The 14189-nt window shown below is 38.2% G+C and overlaps 1 protein-coding gene across 1 annotated transcript; it reads right to left on the reverse strand.

Moving 5' to 3' along the window:
* Positions 1-2854: 2854 nt before the first annotated feature.
* LOC117130978 lies at positions 2855-7141 on the reverse strand. The gene has a single exon (XM_033283479.1). The coding sequence runs from the start codon at positions 5328-5330 to the stop codon at positions 2994-2996; it is 2337 nt and encodes a 778-aa protein (XP_033139370.1). The 5' UTR covers positions 5331-7141; the 3' UTR covers positions 2855-2993.
* Between the last annotated feature and the right edge of the window lie 7048 nt (positions 7142-14189).

The raw sequence follows: 14189 nt of genomic DNA on the forward strand, positions 1-14189 counted from the left end.
CATTCTAATCAAACCAGGATGAATCGCGATGTAAGAAGCTTGATTTTGAAACATAAAGTAGTGGAGAATCACCAGGAAGCTGAATAAATCTCATAGGAGTTAGGATGAAGAAGCTATCCCACTTTCAAATCAGGTGATCCCAGTTTTCCTGTTTGGGAATATGACAGCTTCTTTGTCATTCTAATCAAACCAGGATGAATCGCGATGTAAGAAGCTTGATTTTGATACATAAAGTAGTGGAGAATCACCAGGAAGCTGAATAAATCTCATAGGAGTTAGGATGAAGAAGCTATCCCACTTTCAAATCAGGTGATCCCAGTTTTCCTGTTTGGGAATATGACAGCTTCTTTGTCATTCTAATCAAACCAGGATGAATCGCGATGTAAGAAGCTTGATTTTGAAACATAAAGTAGTGGAGAATCACCAGGAAGCCGAATAAATCTCATAGGAGTTAGGATGAAGAAGCTATCCCACTTTCAAATCAGGTGATCCCAGTTTTCCTGTTTGGGAATATGACAGCTTCTTTGTCATTCTAATCAAACCAGGATGAATCGCGATGTAAGAAGCTTCATTTTGAAACATAAAGTAGTGGAGAATCACCAGGAAGCTGAATAAATCTCATAGGAGTTAGGATGAAGAAGCTATCCCACTTTCAAATCAGGTGATCCCAGTTTTCCTGTTTGGGAATATGACAGCTTCTTTGTCATTCTAATCAAACCAGGATGAATCGCGATGTAAGAAGCTTCATTTTGAAACATAGAGTAGTGGAGAATCACCAGGAAGCTGAATAAATCTCATATGAAGAAGCTATCCCACTTTCAAATCAGGTGATCCCAGTTTTTCTGTTTGGGAATATGACAGCTTCTTTGTCATTCTAATCAAACCAGGATGAATCGCGATGTAAGAAGCTTGATTTTGATACATAAAGTAGTGGAGAATCACAGGAAGCTGAATAAATCTCATAGGAGTTAGGATGAAGAAGCTATCCCACTTTCAAATCAGGTGATCCCAGTTTTCCTGTTTGGGAATATGACAGCTTCTTTGTCATTCTAATCAAACCAGGATGAATCGCGATGTAAGAAGCTTGATTTTGAAACATAAAGTAATGGAGAATCACCAAGAAGCTATCCCACTTTCAAATCAGGTGATCCCAGTTTTCCTGTTTGGGAATATGACAGCTTCTTTGTCATTCTAATCAAACCAGGATGAATCGCGATGTAAGAAGCTTCATTTTGAAACATAAAGTAGTGGAGAATCACCAGGAAGCTGAATAAATCTCATAGGAGTTAGGATGAAGAAGCTATCCCACTTTCAAATCAGGTGATCCCAGTTTTCCTGTTTGGGAATATGACAGCTTCTTTGTCATTCTAATCAAACCAGGATGAATCGCGATGTAAGAAGCTTGATTTTGATACATAAAGTAGTGGAGAATCACCAGGAAGCTGAATAAATCTCATAGGAGTTAGGATGAAGAAGCTATCCCACTTTCAAATCAGGTGATCCCAGTTTTCCTGTTTGGGAATATGACAGCTTCTTTGTCATTCTAATCAAACCAGGATGAATCGCGATGTAAGAAGCTTGATTTTGAACATAAAGTAGTGGAGAATCACCAGGAAGCTGAATAAATCTCATAGGAGTTAGGATGAAGAAGCTATCCCACTTTCAAATCAGGTGATCCCAGTTTTCCTGTTTGGGAATATGACAGCTTCTTTGTCATTCTAATCAAACCAGGATGAATCGCGATGTAAGAAGCTTGATTTTGAACATAAAGTAGTGGAGAATCACCAGGAAGCTGAATAAATCTCATAGGAGTTAGGATGAAGAAGCTATCCCACTTTCAAATCAGGTGATCCCAGTTTTCCTGTTTGGGAATATGACAGCTTCTTTGTCATTCTAATCAAACCAGGATGAATCGCGATGTAAGAAGCTTGATTTTGATACATAAAGTAGTGGAGAATCATCAGGAAGTCGAATAAATCTCATAGGAGTTAGGATGAAGAAGCTATCCCACTTTCAAATCAGGTGATCCCAGTTTTCCTGTTTGGGAATATGACAGCTTCTTTGTCATTCTAATCAAACCAGGATGAATCGCGATGTAAGAAGCTTGATTTTGAAACATAAAGTAGTGGAGAATCATCAGGAAGCTGAATAAATCTCATAGAAGTTAGGATGAAGAAGCTATCCCACTTTCAAATCAGGTGATCCCAGTTTTCCTGTTTGGGAATATGACAGCTTCTTTGTCATTCTAATCAAACCAGGATGAATCGCGATGTAAGAAGCTTGATTTTGATACATAAAGTAGTGGAGAATCACCAGGAAGCTGAATAAATCTCATAGGAGTTAGGATGAAGAAGCTATCCCACTTTCAAATCAGGTGATCCCAGTTTTCCTGTTTGGGAATATGACAGCTTCTTTGTCATTCTAATCAAACCAGGATGAATCACGATGTAAGAAGCTTGATTTTGAAACATAAAGTAATGGAGAATCACCAAGAAGCTGAATAAATCTCATAAGAGTTAGGATGAAGAAGCTATCCCACTTTCAAATCAGGTGATCCCAGTTTTCCTGTTTGGGAATATGACAGCTTCTTTGTGATACAAGCCTAAGCTAACAAAGGCTAGATCACAAGGCAACAAGAGTTGTCAAGCTTGAATGGGTCGATTGTCGCCACAAAGGGTTGCGGAAATATCCCTTTGATAAGACCAGAAGCCTGCGCCTATGTGAATCCACACAAAGACAGAGACCTACACTTGTATCCTAGAATGAATCCACAAACTAAGGAGACAAGCAAACGGACAAGAAATCTAAAGGAATCCACCTAAAGACTAATTGAACAAAACAAAGACAAACTTTGTAAACTGAATAATACTTTATTAATTTCGTGCAAGGGTGATTTACAAATGAGACTTAGCTCTGTTTAAATAGAAAAGAACACAAATGCCTAAAAGAATAACTTGGAAAGAAATAATAAGTGAAAAAACTAGCCGTTGGACTTAGTTGGTGCAGAATCTGTCCATGTATGGAAGTTGTCTTCTCTCCTTGTATCTTGTGAGTTTGGGCAGAAATAAATGCATCCGTGGGATCTCCTTTGATGTCTGGATAGTCTCTAAGTCGTGCCTGAACAGAAGGGGAAAGAGCCGTTGGTCTTTAATAACTCCAAGTGTGAATGCATCCATGTAAGGTAAGTTGACAAATAAGGGATTCATCTTGATCATGTGGCTGCTGGTGCATGGTAGAAACTCTCCCACTGCTCTTAGATGTAATGAATAATCTCCTGGTTTCCACACGTGAGTTTGAGTTGCACACTCCTTAAGCAAAGAATTACTTTCCTTAATTAGAACCAATTCGGATGCAGTGTAGATAGTCTGACTTGTAACTGGCATATCTCCTAAACCATTACTCTTTTTGGTATGAAACCAATTCGCTGCGTGCTCTGGTTGAGTTGAGAATCTATAGAAACTGGTTTCACGGTTAAATTCCTTATGGTTGCAAAGATATCCTTCTTTGAGTGCACCTATGTCGCTGCTGGCTCCAATGTAGCTTGTATGGTTGATCTCATGAGTTGGTGGTCCAGCTACTGACTTTAGGTCCTCATCATTCCCTCCCTCTTCAAAAGGTTTTGTCCTCAAAACCAATTTACCTTGGTATATGCACGGTTTTGTGATGCATTGTCCATCTGGTGGTTCTTCTTTGATCAGTAGGGAAGCTATGCCCCCTTTCCATGGTCGGTCTATGATTTCCCTTGGAAGGATCGTGGTCTCCTTTTCGAAATCTCCTATTTCACAATTGGTTTCTCCATTGACCACTGCTTGGGTGTAAGGTTGTGAGTTTGGTTCTGGATGCTTCTCCATTGTACCTATATCTGAATCATCACTTATGGGCAAGAGCAAGTGTTTCATACTTGAAGTGGACGATTCAAAAATATAATATTGAGTAAGATTTAGAGCTTCACTTACCTGGTTATCTTGCATTGATTCAGCTTTGGTATTTACTACCTCTAAAGCTTGATCAGCTGGTGTAGAGGTCTCTAGGGTAGATTGCTCATTATTCTCTTGTTGTTTAGCTTCTGTACGTGTCTCCTCATTACCTAGACCTTCATCAACATTCTGGACAGAGTGCAAGTGCATCATACCAGTGTTTTGATAAGTAAGATTATTCACTTTAAGTTCAGAAATCACCTTATCAAGTGTTGGACTTGATTGCGCAGCAAGGTTGGGCTCTTGTTCCTTGATTTCTATGTTAGTACCTGAAATACTTTCAACCTTTTGGGCGCTAGACAAGTGTGTTAAGACAGTCATGGAATTACTAGAAACAGAAGTAGATCTAGCTTTAATCAAGTTGATAAGATCATCAATATGTTTATCCATTCTAGAAAAGGAATCATCAATTCTAGTATCGGAATCACTTACCTCCAAGTTTGTTTCTTTTGCTTCAGATACTACTGACTTCACAACTCGTTTTGTGGGACACTCCTTTGCTAGATGGCCCTTGCCTTGACACCTATAACAAATAACCTCAGATGGTTTTAAAGAGTTAGAGTGCTCACCTTGGTTTCGTTTGACTTGAGGTGGATGCACTGGCCTTGAACTTTGTCTTTGGGAAACAACTTCTCTCTGAACTGTGGGTTGCAAGACTTGGTGCTTTATTAATCTCCTTGTGGACACCTTCTGAATGTATTTTGCCTTCTTCACAAACTCACTATACATGAGCATCTTAACCTCTTTCCAAGTAAAAGCCGGATCATTGAAATAGATCCTATCAGCATCTAGCTGACTCCACCAATTGTATGCCTCTCCGGTTAAGGTATCCTTCGCATAAGTTAGCTTTAGCTTCTCTGGAATTCTCCAAGCTATAAACCATTGCTCCATGTCGTCCTCCCACCTTAGATATGCACTTGGTCCTTGCTTATGACCAGAAAAATGTATAGATGGTGCAGCCAAGCGATTCTGATAAAACTGATCTCCATTGTAGTTCCATGGCGTGCTGTGAGCATGTCTTGATAGACTCCCATGATAAGATCTTGATGGTGCAGCCACGGTGGTCTTTTCTCTTCTAGGACACGCTTGAGAATAATATTTCCCTTCAGAACTATCCTCATAGATGAGTTGGGATTTGGGACCATAGCAAGTTGAATACTGGTCCATTGATTCTGGTTCCACCTCTGGGTATTCTTGTTCATCGTTTGGGACATACTCTGGAACAGAGTCTGCGCACCAATGACCTTCAGTGTGGTCATCTCCATCGTCCCAACAATCCTGGTCAGCTTCTTCTCCCCAATCTACCTCAGACGTGTTGTATTCTTCAGCCTCTTCTTCTGAGTAATCCTCCATTGGCGTCTTCTCTATCTTTTCTCAGAGTTTGCCTTGCACAAACAGAAGAAAAAGGAATTAAGTCGTGGCTTAGCAAAAGAAAGGAGAGAAGAATAAGAAAGAACAAAAAAATGGAAACTTAGTATCTCCTTGTTTTTATTTTATTTATTTATTTATTTTTTTTGGAAAATTAAAACAAATGAAAAAGAATTCACTTTTTTTTTTGTTTTTTTTTTAATGGAAACACGAAATATATAAAACTAAGACAATGAAATTAACTTTTTATTCTGGTTTTATAATTTTTAGAATTTAAAAGAAGCAAGAAACAAAATTGACCTTTTTTTTTTATAGTAAGTGAATAAACCGAAATGGAAACTAAGGAAACAACTAATGCAAACACGATTTCTTTTGGATTTTCAAATTTATATGAATCAAAGAAAGTAAATGGTCATCTTTGTCGTGCCTCCCTGGTTTTAACACCAAGAACAAGCAAATGCAAAAATGGACAGAAATTGCAAACAATTTTTATGGTTTTTTTTTTATATGATTTTATAAATGAAACAAATGCAAAAGAGATGAAACAAATAAACAAATGCAAATGAATAGAGACAAGGATAGATATAACCTGATAGATAGGAGCTTTTGAAGCTCTGATACCAAAAATGATACAAGCCTAAGCTAACAAAGGCTAGATCACAAGGCAACAAGAGTTGTCAAGCTTGAATGGGTCGATTGTCGCCACAAAGGGTTGCGGAAATATCCCTTTGATAAGACCAGAAGCCTGCGCCTATGTGAATCCACACAAAGACAGAGACCTACACTTGTATCCTAGAATGAATCCACAAACTAAGGAGACAAGCAAACGGACAAGAAATCTAAAGGAATCCACCTAAAGACTAATTGAACAAAACAAAGACAAACTTTGTAAACTGAATAATACTTTATTAATTTCGTGCAAGGGTGATTTACAAATGAGACTTAGCTCTGTTTAAATAGAAAAGAACACAAATGCCTAAAAGAATAACTTGGAAAGAAATAATAAGTGAAAAAACTAGCCGTTGGACTTAGTTGGTGCAGAATCTGTCCATGTATGGAAGTTGTCTTCTCTCCTTGTATCTTGTGAGTTTGGGCAGAAATAAATGCATCCGTGGGATCTCCTTTGATGTCTGGATAGTCTCTAAGTCGTGCCTGAACAGAAGGGGAAAGAGCCGTTGGTCTTTAATAACTCCAAGTGTGAATGCATCCATGTAAGGTAAGTTGACAAATAAGGGATTCATCTTGATCATGTGGCTGCTGGTGCATGGTAGAAACTCTCCCACTGCTCTTAGATGTAATGAATAATCTCCTGGTTTCCACACGTGAGTTTGAGTTGCACACTCCTTAAGCAAAGAATTACTTTCCTTAATTAGAACCAATTCGGATGCAGTGTAGATAGTCTGACTTGTAACTGGCATATCTCCTAAACCATTACTCTTTTTGGTATGAAACCAATTCGCTGCGTGCTCTGGTTGAGTTGAGAATCTATAGAAACTGGTTTCACGGTTAAATTCCTTATGGTTGCAAAGATATCCTTCTTTGAGTGCACCTATGTCGCTGCTGGCTCCAATGTAGCTTGTATGGTTGATCTCATGAGTTGGTGGTCCAGCTACTGACTTTAGGTCCTCATCAAGGATGAATCGCGATATAAGAAGCTTGATTTTGATACATAAAGTAGTGGAGAATCACCAGGAAGTCGAATAAATCTCATAGGAGATAGGATGAAGAAGCTATCCCACTTTCAAATCAGGTGATCCCAGTTTTCCTGTTTGGGAATATGACAGCTTATTTGTCATTCTAATCAAACCAGGATGAATCGCGATGTAAGAAGCTTGATTTTGATACATAAAGTAGTGGAGAATCATCAGGAAGTCGAATAAATTTCATAGGAGTTAGGATGAAGAAGCTATCCCACTTTCAAATCAGGTGATCCCAGTTTTCCTGTTTGGGAATATGACAGCTTCTTTGTCATTCTAATCAAACCAGGATGAATCGCGATGTAAGAAGCTTGATTTTGATACATAAAGTAGTGGAGAATCACCAGGAAGTTGAATAAATCTCATAGGAGTTAGGATGAAGAAGCTATCCCACTTTCAAATCAGGTGATCCCAGTTTTCCTGTTTGGGAATATGACAGCTTCTTTGTCATTCTAATCAAACCAGGATGAATCGCGATGTAAGAAGCTTGATTTTGATACATAAAGTAGTGGAGAATCACCAGGAAGCTGAATAAATCTCATAGGAGTTAGGATGAAGAAGCTATCCCACTTTCAAATCAGGTGATCCCAGTTTTCCTGTTTGGGAATATGACAGCTTCTTTGTCATTCTAATCAAACCAGGATGAATCGCGATGTAAGAAGCTTGATTTTGATACATAAAGTAGTGGAGAATCACCAGGAAGTGAATAAATCTCATAGGAGTTAGGATGAAGAAGCTATCCCACTTTCAAATCAGGTGATCCCAGTTTTCCTGTTTGGGAATATGACAGCTTCTTTGTCATTCTAATCAAACCAGGATGAATCGCGATGTAAGAAGCTTGATTTTGATACATAAAGTAGTGGAGAATCACCAGGAAGCTGAATAAATCTCATAGGAGTTAGGATGAAGAAGCTATCCCACTTTCAAATCAGGTGATCCCAGTTTTCCTGTTTGGGAATATGACAGCTTCTTTGTCATTCTAATCAAACCAGGATGAATCGCGATGTAAGAAGCTTGATTTTGATACATAAAGTAGTGGAGAATCACCAGGAAGTTGAATAAATCTCATAGGAGTTAGGATGAAGAAGCTATCCCACTTTCAAATCAGGTGATCCCAGTTTTCCTGTTTGGGAATATGACAGCTTCTTTGTCATTCTAATCAAACCAGGATGAATCGCGATGTAAGAAGCTTGATTTTGATACATAAAGTAGTGGAGAATCACCAGGAAGTTGAATAAATCTCATAGGAGTTAGGATGAAGAAGCTATCCCACTTTCAAATCAGGTGATCCCAGTTTTCCTGTTTGGGAATATGACAGCTTCTTTGTCATTCTAATCAAACCAGGATGAATCGCGATGTAAGAAGCTTGATTTTGATACATAAAGTAATGGAGAATCACTAGGAAGCTGAATAAATCTCATAGGAGTTAGGATGAAAAAGCTATCCCACTTTCAAATCAGGTGATCCCAGTTTTCCTGTTTGGGAATATGACAGCTTCTTTGTCATTCTAATCAAACCAGGATGAATCGCGATGTAAGAAGCTTGATTTTGATACATAAAGTAGTGGAGAACCTTTAGGAAGTTGAATAAATCTCATAGGAGTTAGGATGAAGAAGCTATCCCACTTTCAAATCAGGTGATCCCAGTTTTCCTGTTTGGGAATATGACAGCTTCTTTGTCATTCTAATCAAACCAGGATGAATCGCGATGTAAGAAGCTTGATTTTGATACATAAAGTAGTGGAGAATCACCAGGAAGTTGAATAAATCTCATAGGAGTTAGGATGAAGAAGCTATCCCACTTTCAAATCAGGTGATCCCAGTTTTCCTGTTTGGGAATATGACAGCTTCTTTGTCATTCTAATCAAACCAGGATGAATCGCGATGTAAGAAGCTTGATTTTGATACATAAAGTAGTGGAGAATCACCAGGAAGTGAATAAATCTCATAGGAGTTAGGATGAAGAAGCTATCCCACTTTCAAATCAGGTGATCCCAGTTTTCCTGTTTGGGAATATGACAGCTTCTTTGTCATTCTAATCAAACCAGGATGAATCGCGATGTAAGAAGCTTGATTTTGATACATAAAGTAGTGGAGAATCACCAGGAAGTTGAATAAATCTCATAGGAGTTAGGATGAAGAAGCTATCCCACTTTCAAATCAGGTGATCCCAGTTTTCCTGTTTGGGAATATGACAGCTTCTTTGTCATTCTAATCAAACCAGGATGAATCGCGATGTAAGAAGCTTGATTTTGATACATAAAGTAGTGGAGAATCACCAGGAAGTTGAATAAATCTCATAGGAGTTAGGATGAAGAAGCTATCCCACTTTCAAATCAGGTGATCCCAGTTTTCCTGTTTGGGAATATGACAGCTTCTTTGTCATTCTAATCAAACCAGGATGAATCGCGATGTAAGAAGCTTGATTTTGATACATAAAGTAGTGGAGAATCACCAGGAAGTTGAATAAATCTCATAGGAGTTAGGATGAAGAAGCTATCCCACTTTCAAATCAGGTGATCCCAGTTTTCCTGTTTGGGAATATGACAGCTTCTTTGTCATTCTAATCAAACCAGGATGAATCGCGATGTAAGAAGCTTGATTTTGATACATAAAGTAGTGGAGAATCACCAGGAAGTTGAATAAATCTCATAGGAGTTAGGATGAAGAAGCTATCCCACTTTCAAATCAGGTGATCCCAGTTTTCCTGTTTGGGAATATGACAGCTTCTTTGTCATTCTAATCAAACCAGGATGAATCGCGATGTAAGAAGCTTGATTTTGATACATAAAGTAGTGGAGAATCACCAGGAAGTCGAATAAATCTCATAGGAGTTAGGATGAAGAAGCTATCCCACTTTCAAATCAGGTGATCCCAGTTTTCCTGTTTGGGAATATGACAGCTTCTTTGTCATTCTAATCAAACCAGGATGAATCGCGATGTAAGAAGCTTGATTTTGATACATAAAGTAGTGGAGAATCACCAGGAAGTGAATAAATCTCATAGGAGTTAGGATGAAGAAGCTATCCCACTTTCAAATCAGGTGATCCCAGTTTTCCTGTTTGGGAATATGACAGCTTCTTTGTCATTCTAATCAAACCAGGATGAATCGCGATGTAAGAAGCTTGATTTTGATACATAAAGTAGTGGAGAATCACCAGGAAGTGAATAAATCTCATAGGAGTTAGGATGAAGAAGCTATCCCACTTTCAAATCAGGTGATCCCAGTTTTCCTGTTTGGGAATATGACAGCTTCTTTGTCATTCTAATCAAACCAGGATGAATCGCGATGTAAGAAGCTTGATTTTGATACATAAAGTAGTGGAGAATCACCAGGAAGTGAATAAATCTCATAGGAGTTAGGATGAAGAAGCTATCCCACTTTCAAATCAGGTGATCCCAGTTTTCCTGTTTGGGAATATGACAGCTTCTTTGTCATTCTAATCAAACCAGGATGAATCGCGATGTAAGAAGCTTGATTTTGATACATAAAGTAGTGGAGAATCACCAGGAAGTGAATAAATCTCATAGGAGTTAGGATGAAGAAGCTATCCCACTTTCAAATCAGGTGATCCCAGTTTTCCTGTTTGGGAATATGACAGCTTCTTTGTCATTCTAATCAAACCAGGATGAATCGCGATGTAAGAAGCTTGATTTTGATACATAAAGTAATGGAGAATCACCAGGAGTGCTATCCCACTTTCAAATCAGGTGATCCCAGTTTTCCTGTTTGGGAATATGACAGCTTCTTTGTCATTCTAATCAAACCAGGATGAATCGCGATGTAAGAAGCTTGATTTTGATACATAAAGTAGTGGAGAATCACCAGGAAGCTGAATAAATCTCATAGGAGTTAGGATGAAGAAGCTATCCCACTTTCAAATCAGGTGATCCCAGTTTTCCTGTTTGGGAATATGACAGCTTCTTTGTCATTCTAATCAAACCAGGATGAATCGCGATGTAAGAAGCTTGATTTTGATACATAAAGTAGTGGAGAATCACCAGGAAGTTGAATAAATCTCATAGGAGTTAGGATGAAGAAGCTATCCCACTTTCAAATCAGGTGATCCCAGTTTTCCTGTTTGGGAATATGACAGCTTCTTTGTCATTCTAATCAAACCAGGATGAATCGCGATGTAAGAAGCTTGATTTTGATACATAAAGTAGTGGAGAATCACCAGGAAGCTGAATAAATCTCATAGGAGTTAGGATGAAGAAGCTATCCCACTTTCAAATCAGGTGATCCCAGTTTTCCTGTTTGGGAATATGACAGCTTCTTTGTCATTCTAATCAAACCAGGATGAATCGCGATGTAAGAAGCTTGATTTTGATACATAAAGTAGTGGAGAATCACCAGGAAGTCGAATAAATCTCATAGGAGTTAGGATGAAGAAGCTATCCCACTTTCAAATCAGGTGATCCCAGTTTTCCTGTTTGGGAATATGACAGCTTCTTTGTCATTCTAATCAAACCAGGATGAATCGCGATGTAAGAAGCTTGATTTTGAACATAAAGTAGTGGAGAATCACCAGGAAGCTGAATAAATCTCATAGGAGTTAGGATGAAGAAGCTATCCCACTTTCAAATCAGGTGATCCCAGTTTTCCTGTTTGGGAATATGACAGCTTCTTTGTCATTCTAATCAAACCAGGATGAATCGCGATGTAAGAAGCTTGATTTTGATACATAAAGTAGTGGAGAATCACTAGGAAGTGAATAAATCTCATAGGAGTTAGGATGAAGAAGCTATCCCACTTTCAAATCAGGTGATCCCAGTTTTTCTGTTTGGGAATATGACAGCTTCTTTGTTATTCTAATCAAACCAGGATGAATCGAAATGTAAGAAGCTTGATTTTGATACATAAAGTAATGGAGAATCACCAGGAAGCTGAATAAATCTCATAGGAGTTAGGATGAAGAAGCTATCCCACTTTCCAATCAGGTGATCCCAGTTTTCCTGTTTGGGAATATGACAGCTTCTTTGTCATTCTAATCAAACCAAGATGAATCGCGATGTAAGAAGCTTGATTTTGATACATAAAGTAGTGGAGAATCACCAGGAAGTCGAATAAATCTCATAGGAGTTAAGATGAAGAACGTATCCCACTTTGATCCCATTTTTCCTGTTTGGGAATATGACAGCTTCTTTGTCATTCTAATCAAACCAGGATGAATCGCGATGTAAGAAGCTTGATTTTGATACAAAGTAATGGAGTAATCACACTAGGAAGTTGAATAAATCTCATAGGAGTTAGGATGAAGAAGCTATCCCACTTTCAAATCAGGTGATCCCAGTTTTCCTGTTTGGGAATATGACAGCTTCTTTGTCATTCTAATCAAACCAGGATGAATCGCGATGTAAGAAGCTTGATTTTGATACATAAAGTAATGGAGAATCACTAGGAAGTTGAATAAATCTCATAGGAGTTAGGATGAAGAAGCTATCCCACTTTCAAATCAGGTGATCCCAGTTTTCCTGTTTGGGAATATGACAGCTTCCTTGTCATTCTAATCAAACCAGGATGAATCGCGATGTAAGAAGCTTGATTTTGATACATAAAGTAATGGAGAATCACTAGGAAGTTGAATAAATCTCATAGGAGTTAGGATGAAGAAGCTATCCCACTTTCAAATCAGGTGATCCCAGTTTTCCTGTTTGGGAATATGACAGCTTCTTTGTCATTCTAATCAAACCAGGATGAATCGCGATGTAAGAAGCTTGATTTTGATATATAAAGTAATGGAGAATCACTAGGAAGTTGAATAAATCTCATAGGAGTTAGGATGAAGAAGCTATCCCACTTTCAAATCAGGTGATCCCAGTTTTCCTGTTTGGGAATATGACAGCTTCTTGTCATTCTAATCAAACCAGGATGAATCGCGATGTAAGAAGCTTGATTTTGATACATAAAGTAATGGAGAATCACTAGGAAGTTGAATAAATCTCATAGGAGTTAGGATGAAGAAGCTATCCCACTTTCAAATCAGGTGATCCCAGTTTTCCTGTTTGGGAATATGACAGCTTCTTTGTCATTCTAATCAAACCAGGATGAATCGCGATGTAAGAAGCTTGATTTTGATACATAAAGTAATGGAGAATCACTAGGAAGTTGAATAAATCTCATAGGAGTTAGGATGAAGAAGCTATCCCACTTTCAAATCAGGTGATCCCAGTTTTCCTGTTTGGGAATATGACAGCTTCTTTGTCATTCTAATCAAACCAGGATGAATCGCGATGTAAGAAGCTTGATTTTGATACATAAAGTAATGGAGAATCACTAGGAAGTTGAATAAATCTCATAGGAGTTAGGATGAAGAAGCTATCCCACTTTCAAATCAGGTGATCCCAGTTTTCCTGTTTGGGAATATGACAGCTTCTTGTCATTCTAATCAAACCAGGATGAATCGCGATGTAAGAAGCTTGATTTTGATACATAAAGTAATGGAGAATCACTAGGAAGTTGAATAAATCTCATAGGAGTTAGGATGAAGAAGCTATCCCACTTTCAAATCAGGTGATCCCAGTTTTCCTGTTTGGGAATATGACAGCTTCTTTGTCATTCTAATCAAACCAGGATGAATCGCGATGTAAGAAGCTTGATTTTGATACTAAAGTAATGGAGAATCACTAGGAAGTTGAATAAATCTCATAGGAGTTAGGATGAAGAAGCTATCCCACTTTCAAATCAGGTGATCCGAGTTTTCATGTTTGGGAATATGACAGCTTTCTTGTCATTCTAATCAAACCAGGATGAATCGCGATGTAAGAAGCTTGATTTTGATACATAAAGTAATGGAGAATCACTAGGAAGTTGAATAAATCTCATAGGAGTTAGGATGAAGAAGCTATCCCACTTTCAAATCAGGTGATCCCAGTTTTCCTGTTTGGGAATATGACAGCTTCCTTGTCATTCTAATCAAACCAGGATGAATCGCGATGTAAGAAGCTTGATTTTGATACATAAAGTAATGGAGAATCACTAGGAAGTTGAATAAATCTCATAGGAGTTAGGATGAAGAAGCTATCCCACTTTCAAATCAGGTGATCCCAGTTTTCCTGTTTGGGAATATGACAGCTTCTTTGTCATTCTAATCAAACCAGGATGAATCGCGATGTAAGAAGCTTGATTTTGATACATAAAGTAATGG

The sequence above is a fragment of the Brassica rapa genome, unplaced genomic scaffold (assembly GCF_000309985.2).
Source record: "Brassica rapa cultivar Chiifu-401-42 unplaced genomic scaffold, CAAS_Brap_v3.01 Scaffold0752, whole genome shotgun sequence".
NCBI lineage: Eukaryota > Viridiplantae > Streptophyta > Magnoliopsida > Brassicales > Brassicaceae > Brassica > Brassica rapa.

Bases quoted from the DNA above. Each gene is read 5' to 3' on its own strand.
- LOC117130978 (XM_033283479.1), bottom strand. From the start codon at position 5,330: ATGGAGGATTACTCAGAAGAAGAGGCTGAAGAATACAACACGTCTGAG.